This window comes from Periophthalmus magnuspinnatus, chromosome 24 (genome assembly GCF_009829125.3).
Source record: "Periophthalmus magnuspinnatus isolate fPerMag1 chromosome 24, fPerMag1.2.pri, whole genome shotgun sequence".
Taxonomy (NCBI): Eukaryota; Metazoa; Chordata; class Actinopteri; order Gobiiformes; family Gobiidae; genus Periophthalmus; species Periophthalmus magnuspinnatus.
This window is the reverse complement of record NC_047149.1, coordinates 20,776,935-20,793,174: the sequence shown is the minus strand read 5'-3', so window position 1 is coordinate 20,793,174 and position 16,240 is coordinate 20,776,935. Positions and strand designations below refer to the sequence as shown.

Below are 16,240 nucleotides of genomic sequence, written 5' to 3'. Positions count from 1 at the left end.
CAGCTTCAGAGCATTTTGAGCTTTGGCGATGTAGAAAGACTAATAAACTAGGGTTACTCATACATATGTGAATGAAGCAAAACACAACTCCAGGTATGTTTTTGATGAGGTGACAGCATTCCAACATGGCTTAAAGTTCACAAGAGTCAATTTCGTCTAATATAGGACCTTAAATAACAATCGTGACGCTGAGCTGAGCGTGGGCAGGGCGTGCTTACTTTGTGGTCCAGTTCTTCTCGGAGGAGCTGGTGCTTTCTCTGGAGGAGGGAGTGCGCGTCTTCCTTTGAGCTCAGTTGCGCTGCCAGTTTATCGCACTCATCTTTCATCCTGTCCAGTTTGATGCGCAGCGCCTCACACAGCTCTCTGTCGGAGGCTGCATCTGCCTGGTACAGAGGAGATGTGGACATAAGCAATCATTTACTGCTATAAAAGCCACTGGGCGATCCGGCGAGGAAAGCAAACCTAACATAAAACAAACTGATAGGGTTTTTAAAAGTGTAATAGATCTACACGGACGCAATGGCTTAATTATTTCGTGGAATGTGTGTAAAGCTGTGTTCTTCAACTTTAAGTACTGGGTTGGTTGACTACATCTATTATAGCTTTTAATTGACTGTTAAAGCATCACATCAGTGGCAGTACTAGGAATGTATAATGAAAATGAGAAAAGAATGAGAAAATTGTGATGATGAGAACTACAATTAGAGGTGAGTTTATAGTTTATGAACTAAATAACATAGATTCAGCAAAAGTTTAAACCAAAATGGACATTCTCATCAAACTGTGCCAAAAAAATTTAAAAACACACCAAAAAACCCCACAAATAAATAATAATAAAATAATAAATAAAGAAATACATAATAATAAATAAAAGAAATAAATAAATAATAATATAAGATTTCACAAGAAGGCTAATTTAGGATTTCATAAAGGAAAATCATGAATAAAACCTGCCTTTTTAACATTTAAATAAAAAAGGTACATTTTGTCAACTGGAGAATCTTAGCAATATAGTGCAATGATCTGATATTTTCTGTTTTGTTCAGAGCTGAGACCTTTAATTGTTCCTGTAACCGTTTGTGTTGTTGTTAATGTAACTGCTTTTGTATGCGACACTTGGTTGCTACGCTGACAAGTTGTAAGATGTAAGATGTAAAGTTTCTATTCGTCAGTTACTGGTCTGTTTTAGAGACTGGCTCTAGTGAGTTGAGACTGCTGTTGTTTTGCTCTTGTTTTGGCGTGGGTTACGGCCTACAGTCACCCTTGTGTTCAGAAAAAAAACTGAAATTTGGTGAATTTCCTTGCACCAGAGCGCTACAAGATTTAGTTTCTTGCAAGATGGATAGTTGTGTTAACCGATGTAGTAATATAAGTATTTTTGCAATATATTGTGTGGCCCTAGTTGTACTTTATATGTGTGTACGTTATATGTGTATACTAATAAAATCTGAGTGCTATCAACTCAACTAACAGCAGCCCCTTCATGGTGAGGGACCTACTCCATCCAGCACACCCTTTTCCATATTAAGTTATTATAGAATGGTCTGATGTTTTCAACTAAGGTGCTCTCATTGGCTATTGGTTTCTGGTGCAATTTGCAATTAAAATTCATAAGCTTGACTGTTCTGTAAATTTAGGTATTAAGTTAATCTTTATGGCCTCTTTACCACACTCCTTTGTAAAGATAATAAGAATACAATAGCCAAAGAGGCATAAACAAAGTAGCAAAACATGTCTTCTGGAAATGGGTGAAGAAGAAAAACAGATGGAAAATGTAGAACTATCACTTGAGGGGGGCATTAACAGGCGGATTAACATTGAGACAGTGAGAGGGGGGATAGAAATGGAGAAATGCAAGGACAAAATATACGAGTACTTAAAGCTTTGCCTGACAGTCCACTGGATCTACATCTCAACAGGGGCTTGGGGCGAATCTGCTCCGATATTGGGTGGGCCACTTCGGGGACATCTGCTGCAGCCTTGGGCGAGCATTTTAAAGCGAACACCAGCGAACGCCCTTGTCCTTAGCGCACTTCGCAAATGACACCATTACAATGAGCTATGTCAGATATTAATGTCATTTAGTGTGCGTTAATGGTCTAAACCGGCGCGTATCAGTGAAGACCATGCCCCCTTTAGAAATAATGTACCCACAAGGGCTCATCTTGGGAGATACTGACAGAAGAGTGGAGGGGTCCGCTATCTCCAACCAGCTTCGATGGAGACTGCAAAGGTCTGATATCAGGCCTTTTTAAATATTCACGCTCGGAGCCTTGGAAGAACTGGAGTGTCCACGGGGCACTGCACACACTTAAGGAGCAGAGATATCCTCACTTCACCCGTACTCCGAGGACAATGGATCCAAAAGAGCACAAAATGAGGATTTAGCCGGCGTAAATTTGCCAGATGTTTAGTGGCTGAGGCGTGTCTTCCATGTGCGGAATTTCAAAACGTGAGCCCATGAGAACCAGAGTGTCAATTAAAAAGCGCTAAGCCGTGATCCGTGTTTATTTTTTGCTTGGCTTATGACCTTGCCATCGCTCACTGATTTGACAGGATGTGCGTGTGAAGTGGAAGATGCATAATTGAACGCCAACTGTGCCTTTGGAGGACGTTTGAGGTATATTCAAATGTGACAGAGGTAAAAAGCAGATGGGAGATGGGATTTTAACATGACAGAGACAATTAAAGGCCGAGGTAAGAGCAGGGCCCGCACACTACAGGGTTTTTGTGTCTGTTTGAAGCTTCAGTCAGTCAATTAACTTGTGCTGCTATTTGATATACTTTTTCTTTTGTTGGGCAAATTGAAATTAAAAGTCAAGTTTTAATTAATTTGGGCAACGTCTTTGAACCATATTTTACAGGAAAAGCACAGGGCATCAAGTGTAACTGGTTGGGACTGTTGTTATTTTTCTTCAATTTAACTGTCACAAGAGAAATATCAAGGTTATTTTTTCCCAAGACAAGATATTCTTTGAAGATCCGTAAAGGTAATGGCTGTTAATGGTTTACAAAAGTTAATACAATAAAATTAACATTCAAACTATAAATAAAGAGGTAACAGGACCTAAAACATTAGCATCTATCCCAACCACACTAGTGATGTAATGTTTTATCACCTCATGTGCTGTGAATGTTGCCATTTGGTTAAATTCCCTGTGCATTTATTAGCACATTTAGACATATGTTGGCCTCTTGCGTAATAAACTGAAAATAAAGCCCAGATTTGACCATCTCTGGAAGCAAACCAACACTGGAAAAAATACACGACCTGTTAATAGTTTTATAATTACATTTATCTTTTTTTGAACTGTTAAAAAGGGCTGTACCAGATTCCTTTCCGGCAATAAAATAACATTTGTTTTTCCCCAGTTCCAATATACTGTAAAGGCAGCTCTTAGGGTCCAAGTGAGACCGCGGTGGGTTGTCTGAATCTGTGAAAGAGGAAGTTATGGTGGTGAACTGTTACTCTACTCTAGCATTATCATGATGGCAAAGCTCCCCTGAAGTTGTGAAAACCAAAAAAACTCTCCGTTGTGAATAATTAGGAAGCGAGAAATGCATTAGAAAAGAGTAAGAGGGAAATATAAATTATTAAGACTGTGAAAATCAGGTCAAGGGGCGAGGGATTTACCTTGACTTCTTTCAGGTGTCTCTGCAGCTCATCTCGCTCCTGTGTGAAGAGCCTGAGCATGTCCTGTAGGTCTCTCTCCTTTTTGGACTTGCCCTCCTCCAACGCTGCCTTGATGTAGGTGGGCGACAAAAAAAATTATTCTCTCTTTTTATTTTTTTTTACATTATGCTGTTAACAAACAATAATTAAACGATATTTTAACAATGCATAGGCCATGTGCTTAAGTGCCTGCAAATGTTTTGGTTGAGGCTCAAGTATCGTACAAAATATGAATTAACCATAAAACTAAACCCAAAAGTGCAAGATGACATTATTACACATTTCGTTTGTTTTATTTTTTATGTTTTTATTGTCATTTTAATAGTTTTGATTATAGACTGTATACCCAATATGCAATCTCTAATCCAACAACTGTGATTAAAGATGTTTCAATATAAAATTTAAATATTATGATTATTGCAAGAAAAAATACCACAATTAAAAAATTATTCACGATTATTAGCCTCATGATCAATCAGAAGAGAAATCGAGTGATGTTTCTTTCATTTCCATTATCTAACATAGTATGTGACCTGGTTTATTAACTCAAGGATAAGGTGACGAAAACATGAACTGTATTTTTTTGGAGTATAAATTGAATTGAGTTCATTTTCCTTCTAAAATGGTCATGTTTATTTTTTATTTTTTAGCTTTTACGATTATATTGTGACCTGAATAATCCCGATTATCGATAGCTAATCTTGACATCCCTAATTGCGATATTATTCATTTTTTAATATCTCTTCCAACTATACCTTCATATTGTCCAGTTCTTTCTGGTGCACCTCCCTCTGTAGCTGCAGCTGTTTTCCCAAAGCGGCCCTCTCTTCCTGCACAGACATCAGTTTGTCCCGGAGCTCTGAGTGGGACTTTTGGAGTTCTTTCCTTAGGCTCTCCTCCTCCGATAACCTCTGAACCAGCTGAGCGTGGGAGGACGTGACCTGTTTTACTGTGTTTTGGAGCTCTGTGTGCTGCTCTTCGTCCTTCTGTTGCCGGCGGACCTGTGACTCCATCCTCTCCTCCAGTCTTTGGTTTTCTTCCTTTAGTCGCTTATGTACAGCCACTTGATTACGGGCTTCCTGCTCCAGAGAGGTGTAGGCCTCCCGTATCTAGGGTTACCATTCAGATTTAAGTTGGTGAATTAACCTTAATGTGTAAGAGTTTTTGTTCAGTTTTAGGGCAGCACAATTATAGATTAAAACCAATAATAGTGATTTTTTTTTTTTATTAAATCATGATTTGAAAACACATAATGTCAACAACTACCTATAGTGGCAGAATATATATTTATTTGTAATGTTTTGTGATATTTAATGCTTTCAACTTCCTGTTATAAGCAGCGTTTTAAGGACTTCTTTATCATTCAAGATATAAGATTTTGTTTTAAATTGCTACAGCAACAGTCAAAATTTTTTATCATTCTGAAACCCATGGATATGATGTAAAAAACATTCTACAGTTTTTTTAATTTTTTAATTTTTTTAATATATATTATTTTTGTAATCACTTTGAGCACTAACTATAATCACAGCTATAATTATATTTCACGGCCCTACTCAGTCTACATCTATTTAAGATGGATCTGTTGTAACTTGGGAATTTAAAATGCTAGATTTAATTATTAAACTTAGTTATATCCTAATGAGGAAAACGTATTGCCAATTAGTATTAATATTCACATTCTATGCATGAGGAGATTTTCAATCCGCAGGCTTGATTTTAACAGATAATTGTAGTATCACACAGAATAAAATGTCATCTTTTAGCAAATGCAAATAAGTGAAGAAAAATAGATCTCTTCTTCAGTGTGCAGTTCTATTTGTAGCTTGTACCTCCCTGACTTCCTGCTCCAGAGACAGTTGCCGTTGGCGACTATCGGACAGCTCCACGTCCTTGCGCCGCAGCTCCTCTTCCCGATGGGCGAGGCGGCCTAGGATTTCAGCCAGCTCCCTGCGGGCCGCCTCTGTCTGCTGGCTCAGCGCCTTCATCTGTGCATGAGAACTCTCCCTTTCCCCCGCTGCCTGCTGGGACAAACAGAAAGGCAAAAGATGAAGAGGAGGTGTGAGAGGTACGCAAAGAATAAATGAAACAATAATGATTATAAGAATTGAAAGAGTAACAGTAACCGAGGGAGGAAACATGTGCAACGGCAGCTTTAGGGCTGATAGGAAAATGCTAGCACTCAGCTCTCTGATAAGGGACAATGGTCAGGTCTGTTCGAGGCAGATTGGCGCTAATACGTCGGCTTTGACTGGATTTTGCTGTAGCTCAGAAGCTAATCATTTAATTGAGCACTTGATTCCCCCTCCCTAATTCATTAAAGGAGCAGAGATGATTGTGTAATAGATTCTGGTCACGTCGCAGAGCCAGGTGGGAGTCTGTCTGCTGAGTATGAAGGTGACTCGCTCAGTAATAACACAAAACACAGGGCAGCGCTAACCCCTATTATTTTTAACCTATGCACAAAGGCCTAAAGATAGTTTATTACAAAATGTAGATTTACAATGGAACTTATAATAACATTTTTCCAGGGGGAGTTTTCAAGAAAGTTAATGATTTGTAAACTATACGACAGTGGTATGCAATAGGTTAGAAAACCAAAATGTAGCATTATCACAAAGAAATAAAAGGCAAAGGCAGCTAAAAGGACTTAAAGTTACCATCCATAGATTTATTTGATTTTTTTTCAACAGTTGATGTCAGATGTGAAACCTGTTTTCCCTCATTTGGCCTTGTTCAGGCTCACCTGTGCTCTCTGGTCTTCTGTTGTAGTTGTCAAGTCAGTTGTCTAGATGCTCTGCTTAAACTGTTGCTATGACATTGCTTTATATTTAGTGCAAAGATATCTCTGGACTGCTAGTCTATGATTGGCAGGCACTTACCGTAAATTTCGGATTATAAGCCGCTACTTTTTTTCCACGCTTTGAACCCTGCGGCTTTTACAGCAGTGCGGCTTATATATGGAATTTTACTGGATAACGGACCCTGGGGTGCGCTCTCTAGCTGTAAACGTAAAAGTGAGACAGACGTGGGGAAAGATTCTGCTCTGAAGAATTCACTAGTTTTGATTTTGAACGATCATTTTGCGCATCATGAAATGGATATGATGCAGTTTTTAAGATAAAGAAACAGAAAGGAAACAGAGCAGGGGTCGGCCTTTAACACGCAAAGAGCCATTTGGACCCACTTTCCACATAAAATAAAACACTGGGAGCCGCAAATACTTTTTGACATCTAAAATGAAGATAACACTGTATAATAACAATAATGTAACGGAATAATGTAGGTTTTACTTTCACGGACAAGCCTTCTACACGTGGCAGATAAATATGGCAAAAACAACTTAAGTGCATTAAAAAAATACAACTCACCAAACCGCTGCATCATGCATCGCGCTGATTATGTGATTATGTCTACTCTACTCCGCAGTTTCTTTAAAAAAACAACAACAAAAAAACTCGTAGCGTATCGTTTAATCCCAGGTGCTTATTCTCCATGTGCCAAAGCAGTTTTGAAGGTTTCATTGCCTTATTTGCTTTTCCCGTATGTTACGCAGAGCGGACTGTGCGTGAGAGTCACCTGTAGCGACAAACCCAGATTTTAAGTAGGCATTGTCTGTTAAATTTATCTTTCTTTTTCTTGGAGGTCGTAGTCTCTTCTTCTGGCTCCTCAGTTGTCCTTTTCCCCTTTGTTAAAAAGATCTCCAAAGACTTTTGTTTTGGCTCATTTTCACTCGCTTGTGGCTCTACTTTTGTGCGTCGTGTCTGATGTGTTATATGTGATACGTCATCGCGGAGACAAGAGCAGATAATAAACTCGCTACTACATCAAATAGATTTCTGTGGCGATTTCCAGCAGGATTTTCATGATACATCTACGGACGAGCTTATTAGTGTGTCATTAGGGACGGGCCAAAGTTGCTCCTGACCCCTGTGCGCACAACGTCTGAAAATCAGGGCTCTTTACGCAGGACTGTGAGCTGTGTCTGTGTCAGTTCCCAAGCCACGCAGAGCCGCAGTATGAGGCGGAAAGAGGCGCATGCGGCTCCGGAGCCGCGAGTTGCCGACCCCTGAAATAGAGCCACTGCACGTAAGCTCGACATCAATGAATCCAACTTGGTCAATGTAAAAAGACGACAAAAGTTTTCAGAGGAAATAAAAGCAGATTTTTCGTGTTGGTGCAGCTTTATTTTCTAAACCTGCAGATGTGTTCATCCCGTGTTGTTGTCGTGTTGGTGCCAATTTTCAGGCACAGTTTAAAAAAAGCGTGTCGGTGCACCGTCTTTCTGTGTAAATGTCTCATGTTACAATATGAAAACCTGCGGCTTTTATTCAGGTGCGGCTTATATATGTACAAAATTGATTTTCTCTTCAAATTTAGCTGGTGCGGCTTATATCAAGGTGCGCTCTGTAGTCCGAAATTTACGGTACTGATCTAAAGCGATCTGAATGATTTCTTAATCACAATCAAGCAAGCAGATTCCCTCCTCACTTGGCATCAGTCTCAGCCTACCTGCTGCACCCACCTGTCTCCTCACAACGGAAGCGATCCAGACCTGACTGCCAGTAATTCGAGGAGAGTTCAGATAGAAGCCAAGGTGGGGGGCTAGCAACAGTGTACAAATCCAGCTAGATCTGTGGGCAGGCTCTGAGAAACTTGTTTTTGAGTTTTGAGCTTTAGACTTTCACAGTAAGCCTTGAAACCCTGGTCCTGTGCACTTTGGTGTTCGCCCTCCAAAGTTCAATAAAGGCCACAGCACTGTTGGTTTCGATCCCATCTGTCAGACTACAGCTTTTCTGTGAACCTAGGACAATACTCCTTCTTCGTGTCTACCTTAGAGTATGGTGTGCCCCAAGATTCTACATTAGCACTGCCCTCTTTGTTCTGTACATGCTTCCTCTGAGTGATGTTTTTAGAAAGCACAATGTCGTGTTTGTTTTGCCAATGACATTCAAATATATCTGCCAGTGACTGCCTATGACAGCCACACCACAATCAAAGCTCTGCTAGACTGTCTCAGGGTTATGCAGACTTGGCTGAGCACAACCTTCCTGAACTTAAATCCAAATAAAAAACGAAATTGTGGTGTTTGGCCAAACTAACCCACTGCTTGAGCATGACAGTGTGATGGGTCCTCACCCTGCAGTGAGGAATCTTGGGATGACTGTGGACTCCATGTTCAAACTGGACAAGCACATTAGCTCTGTAATAAAGTCCAACTTCTTTCAGTTGAGGCTCATTGCCAAAGCAAAGACCTACCTTCCACAGGGGGATTTTGTAAAAGTAATCCATACATTTGTAACGTTGCGTCTCGATTACTGTAATTCTTTGTATGTGGGGCTGGACCAGGTCTCCCTGTAGCACTTACAGAATGTCCAAAACACTAGAGCACATCACGTCTGTGCAGTGCAGCCTGCACAGATGTAATGCGTCCACTTTATTTGAGGGAGTTACTCCAGCGCTATACTCCACCCATAGCCTTGAGGTCAGCTGATGAGCTTCTGCTGGCTGTGCCCAAAGCCAAACTCAAGACCATAGGTGACAGAGTCTTTTCTGTAGAACAGCGCCCTCTGTCTGTCAGATCCTCTCAGTCTTTAACAAGGTTTAAGACTAGACTGAAAACACTCCTTGTCTCTTCTTCCTGGCATTTAATACTAGCTAGACAGGATATATTGGTGTTTTATTGTTCTTTTCCTATGTATCGTGTTATCTGTTTATTTGTTTTTTGACTTTTATATGAAGGTCAGCTGAAGTTGTTTTAAATGGGCTATATAAATAAACTTGATAGCATCTAGTGGTTTTATGTGAGAATCCAAAATGGCCAGGTCAGCCATCCTAATTACAGATGGTAGCTTTAAGCAGTAGATTATAGGTTGCACAATAACAAAAAGCAGTTCTCAATATATGCTTTGGAAAGTGGTTATTACTGTAAATATCTAGACAATACAAACATAATGTGTTACTATTCCTACAAATGTTATTTGTGTAGTTCTAAGAATTATGTGGGTAACACTGTAATAATTACACCTTAATTAGGACATTTCTAAACCTGAATCATTCTTAATAAAGAAGAATAAAGAATTCATTATGAATTCATTATTTGTTCATGTTATTTAATGTTAATTAAGGTGTAGTTATTATAAAGTGGTGGCATTCTGTGCTTTCTTACACATTCTGTATTTAGTTGTTGGACAGTTTTCTATTTCGACTTTATTTGGATAAATAGATAAGATAAGAAGATAAAAATAAAACAAGAGTCTATTAAAGCCTGCTAAAATGGACAAAGGTGACACATACTAAATGACATGTAGTTGTTGTTGCTAACAGTGCTAGCAGCTGTTAAATCAGAAAATCAGAAGCCCGGGGCAGCGGTGTCGTATTGGACAGGTACGCCAGAAGCTAACAGCTAACAGCCCTTCTGTATTTGTGCCTCTGTTACCACCAGTGCCGCTGCTACTACATTTATCTGCGCTGAGATTGCTTGGGAGAGAATTACCATGGTCTGGTGCGTGTCTGGATTCAACTGATAGAAACGTGGTGGCTCTGCAGGTTTGTGAAAAGAAAGCTTCTAAAAAAAAATCCCAGCTAAAGATAGCCATCAAAGCTAGCTGCGATAAGACTCAAATAGAGAATTGTGGCAGTCTGCAGAGCGCTGAAGCAGATGTATGTTTTCACTTGAGGGGCACAAATACCATATGCTCAAATATTTTATGTATAGGAATGTGTCAAATTTTTGGGAAAATAAACAAAGGCTTATCATTTTGGCAAATTAAGAGATAACATATTGTGTTTTCCAATTATTTGAAATCCTAAAAGATGTTAATTAGTTTCTAGTTAGACAAAGCATTTGAAAATATATAAAGAAACTACAGAACAACTGAAGCCTTTGTTGCAAAAATCTGTTAATTAGCCAAAGTTGTTATCAAATCCTTTTGTTGTCAGATGAATTATTGTATGAATATTTTCAAAGACTGCAGCATATCCTCATCTGTTTATTATTTTACTCAAATCTGTTGCAACACATTTTGAATTCTTCTCAGTAATTAGTACCATTGTCACAAATACTAAAATTTCAAACTCGATTTCAAAATTAAGGAAAAACACTAAATTGTAACTGATGAATAGAACCTTCAAATAAACTTGTCGTCATAGCAACCAAGTGTCGCATACAAAAGCAGTTAGAGTAAAAACAACACATAAACAGTTAAGAATAGTTAAGAAAATATCAGACAATTCCACAACTATATGGGAAAAGTCAAATTTACTTTTTTCCCCCAGTATTGATACTACAAATAGAATTGAAACCTTATACTCATTTGAAGCATCAATTTGTATCTGGGTAGACTAGTAATTATAAGTTAGCTTATTTTTCACAGAGAAAAAAAGATGAGAGCTTAATTAGGTGGTCGTCAAAGCCAGCGTGTGACCCTGAGCATGGTCTGGTCTGATTTCTCACCTCCTCGCGCTCTCTCTGCAGCCTCTTACACTTCGCCCTCCACTGACGGATGGCCTCCTGGGCTTTGGATTTCAGCTCGTCTCGGCTCCTCTTACTGTCCTCCAGCATCTCCTCCAACTGCCTCTTCTCAGCATTCTCACAGCCCTGCAAGGAGAGAGGATAGAAGATGTCAACAATTCATAAGAAGTGAAAGTTACACGACAAGTTTTAACAATTTGAAACAACTTGAACCTGTAGAGGTTACTTTGTAGGTTCATGATAAATGCATTTTTTTCCAAGATTTGTAATTTGTGCACTGTGAAACTTTTCTGGTGGAGAGTCTGCCACTGGCTCGTCTCCATGGAGATGTTAATTGCTTTGCCAGGAATGCTCCCTATCTTCATGAAGACAACCAAATGAAGCAACCAGACCCATTTGTAGTTCAGATCCATGGAGAGGTAACCCTGCTCACAGTAAGATGCATGTTTTACAATGCATCCTTGAGCTATAAAGGAGTAGTAATAAATGAGTAAATGAATAAATTAAAGATGTACATTTTAAACACATACAATGGAACATTCTAGTCAATACATTAACAATACACAATATATACACAATACAGGTGGGGGACACTACACCAGAAAAGTTGCATAGTGCTAATATAAGAGATCCAATCAAAGTTTTCATTTGGACAACTGCAAGAAATTCTTAGCTAAATTTTTTTAAACACAGGTTTCATGAAACAAAATCTGATTAAGACCACTTAATAATTATAATCATAGGGTGAAGTTACTGATAAGCAAATATGGAGGCCATGTCAGTACCCTACATTACTGTACCAAATCTGAGCCACTCCAGGTTAGGGCTGTCAAAAGTATCAAAAATCAGATACTAATCAATGCTAAACCTAGTATCAAAACTAGATACTCATTTGAGCAGGTATTGATAATAAAAAAGTCCCAAAAGAACCTTTCCTGAATAGCTTTAGAGTGATCTTGACCACTATGGAACCTACCTGGACGACTGAGGGATTACACAGATATAAAAACAGACGGTAATATAAAAGAAAGTACGGTTATTTAATGTTGAAAATCACATTCTATCGTCTAAAGAAAGACAGTTTTTATTATCATTGTGGTATCAGAATCAGTACTAAGTATCGAGTTTATTCCTTAGTGTCAAAATTGAGTTTGAAATTGAATTTTAGTATTGTAACCTGTAATTCTTTCAGTTGCTCGAGCATTCGAAGTTGCTGCTGTTCTCGCCGTGCCAGATCTGACGTCAGCTCCTGGTGTTTACACAAAAGAAAAAGGTCAGGATTGGATGTGTTTGCACTTTATGTAACAAAGACGAACCATAGAAAGAGGATAGATAAGGTTAGAGGAGTGAAGGATAGCAACAACAACAGCAACAATGCAACACCATTTGTAACAGAGTATAATATCTTTTAGTTAATGGTATGGCATTATTTGTACAAGAACACAGCACAACAATATATTGATCATCGAGTCATAGGAAAGATGCTACTGCAAGGTTACAGTATGTTGATGGAGACATATTACGCAAATTAAACTTCCATATGCTTTTTACCCAAACTGAGCATAGTCTGAGTTGTATTTTGAATGATTCCTGTATTTTTGAGCAATCCTGTATTGTCCTGCATGTGGCTTGAGTGCATTAAAAAATACAGTTTTCATCTACCCACAACCCTGCTCATGGTTCTGTGCCTACTCCCAATCTTTAAAAAATATATTAGAGAAAAACTTGTTGCACAGTCGTTTTAAAAATAATATTGTGCTTGAAAATCTGCTACTTCCTGTGGTAAAAATGGTGCTATGAATAAAAAAAATGTCTGTTTACAGTTAACAAAATGTAGAATAATGATATTTTTTATGTGTATAATTAAAATTAAAAAAACAAAACAAAAAAAACCCACTTCTTTCAGGTAGTAGTTTCAAAGGAAGAAAATCTTTTTTTCCAGGCCTCGCTTCACCCGTACACTGCAGTTTCAGTGAACAAAACTGTCAATCATCAGTAATTAGTCATGAAGCAATTAGTCACACGCACCTCACAATAGTCTAAACCAACAGTGAGAAATGAAATCTTTCACCCCATTCACCTTATTATGCTTCGTTTAACTCATTTACGGATAAAATGAAACCAAAGTTTATTCTGATGTCGACTTAAAACCCGCTAAGAGACGCCTCAGGTGATACACTCCGCCACAGACGACAGAGTGGGAGTTTAAACACATTTGAAAACATCACAGGTTGCAAGAAAATACGAAATGTGCCAATTCTAAAAGTGGAGGTTTTCTGGAAATATTTTTTGATACAAACCTTTCGCCCTGAGAAGCACAGCGCAGGGGAATGTGGGTTTTATGTCAGGGTTGAAAGTAACACGTTGCACTAGTTTAAGCAGGAAAAATGGCTGTTGGTTCAAACTGTCTGATGTGCTATTCTGAATGTTGATTTAAGAGGATCAAATAGTAGTGGGGTTGGGGTATGTGGCCTGAGATGAGACGGTAGGAAACTCAAAGTCCATATGACGTTAATAATTTCAGTGAAACGTAGCCAAACCTTGTGCACAACAGTTAAGTTTACACCAATAAAAAACACCGTTATTTTGTTAAACGCAGACATAAACTATCATAAAAATAACTTCTTTGCATGGATATTGTCCCAGCATTTCGAATGGAATTGTACATTTTAATGACATAGGTAGACGTATTCAGTTTTAGAAGTCTCTGCTACTTCTTGTATTTTTGTACTTTTCTTTTCCACTTTTTTCCCCTCCAAACCAAGTAATAACACAAACATGAAAATCTGTCATATGCATTTTAAATTACCTGGATAGGTTAAATTTCATGGATAGTGGAGTTAGTGTAGTAATATTGTTGTGTCAAAAAAATTCCTACCCACTCCATTCTGGACTGATGTTATTAAAAACCTGGAAAAGTGGATTGGCCTATCTATCCCAGCATCACCACAGATGTATCTTCTGGGAGATAAATCTTTCTTGCCCCCTGGATTCACAATGGACATGTACGGGTTGGCGGTGGCTGGTTTTATTATGGCCAATTCTGAGGGTCTGGAAAAGCCCCCACAGGCCACAGGTTGAGGACTGGTTTAGACTGATGACAGAGATGGCTGCATTTGAAAGACTGATCTCTAAAGTGGACAAAACGAACAGGATATGGATTTACTTTTTGCCAGTTGTGGGGAGTAATAGTTCTGCTTAATAGAAGTAATAGATTGCTTGATTGTGACCAGCTGTCATATGTTTTGTTTGTGTTTTGTGTTCTTATAATGAATATATAATTAATAAAATGTATATATTATTAATACAATGACAAATAAAATGACAAAAAAAAAGCCTACCCAAATTCTATATGTCAATACTCATTTAAACAAGTTTCGAAACTGAAAAAAACAGACGCATTTTAACATTGCCTGAATAGTTTTAGAATGATCTGGCGCTATATCAGAACTAGTGTAAGACAACACAATAACAAAGAAACTAAACTACTACTACTAATTACATTCTATCTTATACATTTTTTTCTCTCCAAAAGTTGACTTTGACATCAGTAAGTTAGAAGGCTTTAGCGTTTATGTCAACTATAAAGAACCGGGGATACGCAGAGTAATGTGTAAAATGATGTGCCAAGGTCTCATCTTGTGGCTGGTATAATACAGTCCGAGTCACTATCTGCCTAATGGAAACACCAGAAGTAGAAATCCTGGACGATTCTCAATCCAACAAACTACCAGACAGCTGACAAATAAAACAAACATTGTCTGAAATGCTGCTCAAATGAATTGCCCCTGGAGGGATAAACAAAGTTGCCTGAAACTCAATCTGAAACAAATAACCTCAAAAGTAAACTTGATAGTGAAGGAAATTGGTTATAAAGGCAGTTTTTTCCCATGTATTTGAGCAAAACTTGTCTTGCCCCAGTGCAGATATTATATAAGCAGCTATTGAGGTCAAATATGTCCGGTGCGTGCTGTCTGCATCTCATTATGAAGAGTTTTATGAAGCAAAACTCCATTATATATAAACTTACCGCTGTGAATAATTAGAATGCTCAGAATGCATAAGGTTAGAGAGCAATAACGTTTGACTGTTCAAACTAGTGCAAACTGGTTCAAACTAGTGCAAAAAATCAGGTACAGGGCTTTTAAGCAAAATCATCTGAAAAGTGTGAATAATTGATGCTGGACCTGGCCACTATTCTTTCTCCCCCCTATAGACACAGACAGGTTTGTTGTTGGCGATCCAAAGGTTACATTTTCACTGCAGATATAGAAAAGGTCAGTATGAAGCTGCTATGGAGCTGGAGACACATCTCTCATTGAAATAACCAGACGACAGAAAAAGGCACCCGTATGACTTAACAGTGATGACTAATGGCACATTTGTAAGACAGACATTCACAGGGAGGCCTTGGAAAGACGTGTTAAGATGCTGTTCTTGATTTTTATAGTTTTAAAAACAGAACTAGTTCATTTTAAACGGTTTGCAGTGGTCCAAAGTTATTCCTCACTTACCTTATGCGTTTTGAGCATCCTATTCACCACATTTTGATTTTCACAATTAACTAGAATGCTAATGCACACTTCCTGATTATCAGCCAAAAACCGCTTTATAATTAGATGCAATACAATATATCTATACCTCAAATATCTGGGGAAAAAATGGGTCAAGGCTTTTAAAGTAGGTGAAAAACAAAGATGGCATTGGCTGTGTGTATATTTACATTATAAGTAAAAATCATACAGCTACAATACAATCACATAACCCAGATTTGCTCCAACTCAATAATTGAATCTGATCGCTTACATGCACAAAAGAAGTCTGATCATCAAAAACACCTGGTGATATGTGTGTTAATCAATGGATTTTTATTTTTTTTTGATTAAATGTTGTAATCTGGAAGACAAAGTACAATGAATTTTAAAATAGCATTTTCACTTTGGCATAATTTTCCTTGCAAAGAAGTGAACAATCAAAAAAATAAATCAGATTACTGTTCACTGCAGCTGTTTACAAGACATTTCATTGATTTGGTAAGTCCAGAAATCAGATAATGATCAGATTAGAGTGCACGTAAAACATAGTGAGTGTGA

General features: G+C 38.2%; 1 protein-coding gene across 3 annotated transcripts in view; it reads right to left on the bottom strand.

The window, feature by feature from the left end:
* LOC117392553 (centrosomal protein of 128 kDa) overlaps window positions 1–16,240 on the bottom strand; it is a 60,528-nt gene that overhangs the window by 33,096 nt on the left and 11,192 nt on the right. For 2 of the 3 annotated variants that reach the window (XM_033990648.2, XM_055232348.1), the window contains exons 12-17: window positions 12,325–12,396; window positions 11,130–11,273; window positions 5,506–5,697; window positions 4,429–4,782; window positions 3,635–3,742; window positions 219–383 (exon numbers count right to left, since the gene is read on the bottom strand). In XM_033990648.2, coding sequence (XP_033846539.2) covers window positions 219–383; window positions 3,635–3,742; window positions 4,429–4,782; window positions 5,506–5,697; window positions 11,130–11,273; window positions 12,325–12,396 — 1,035 coding nt within the window. The remainder of the gene's footprint in view (window positions 1–218; window positions 384–3,634; window positions 3,743–4,428; window positions 4,783–5,505; window positions 5,698–11,129; window positions 11,274–12,324; window positions 12,397–16,240) is intronic. The other variant, XM_055232347.1, reaches the window with a different exon arrangement.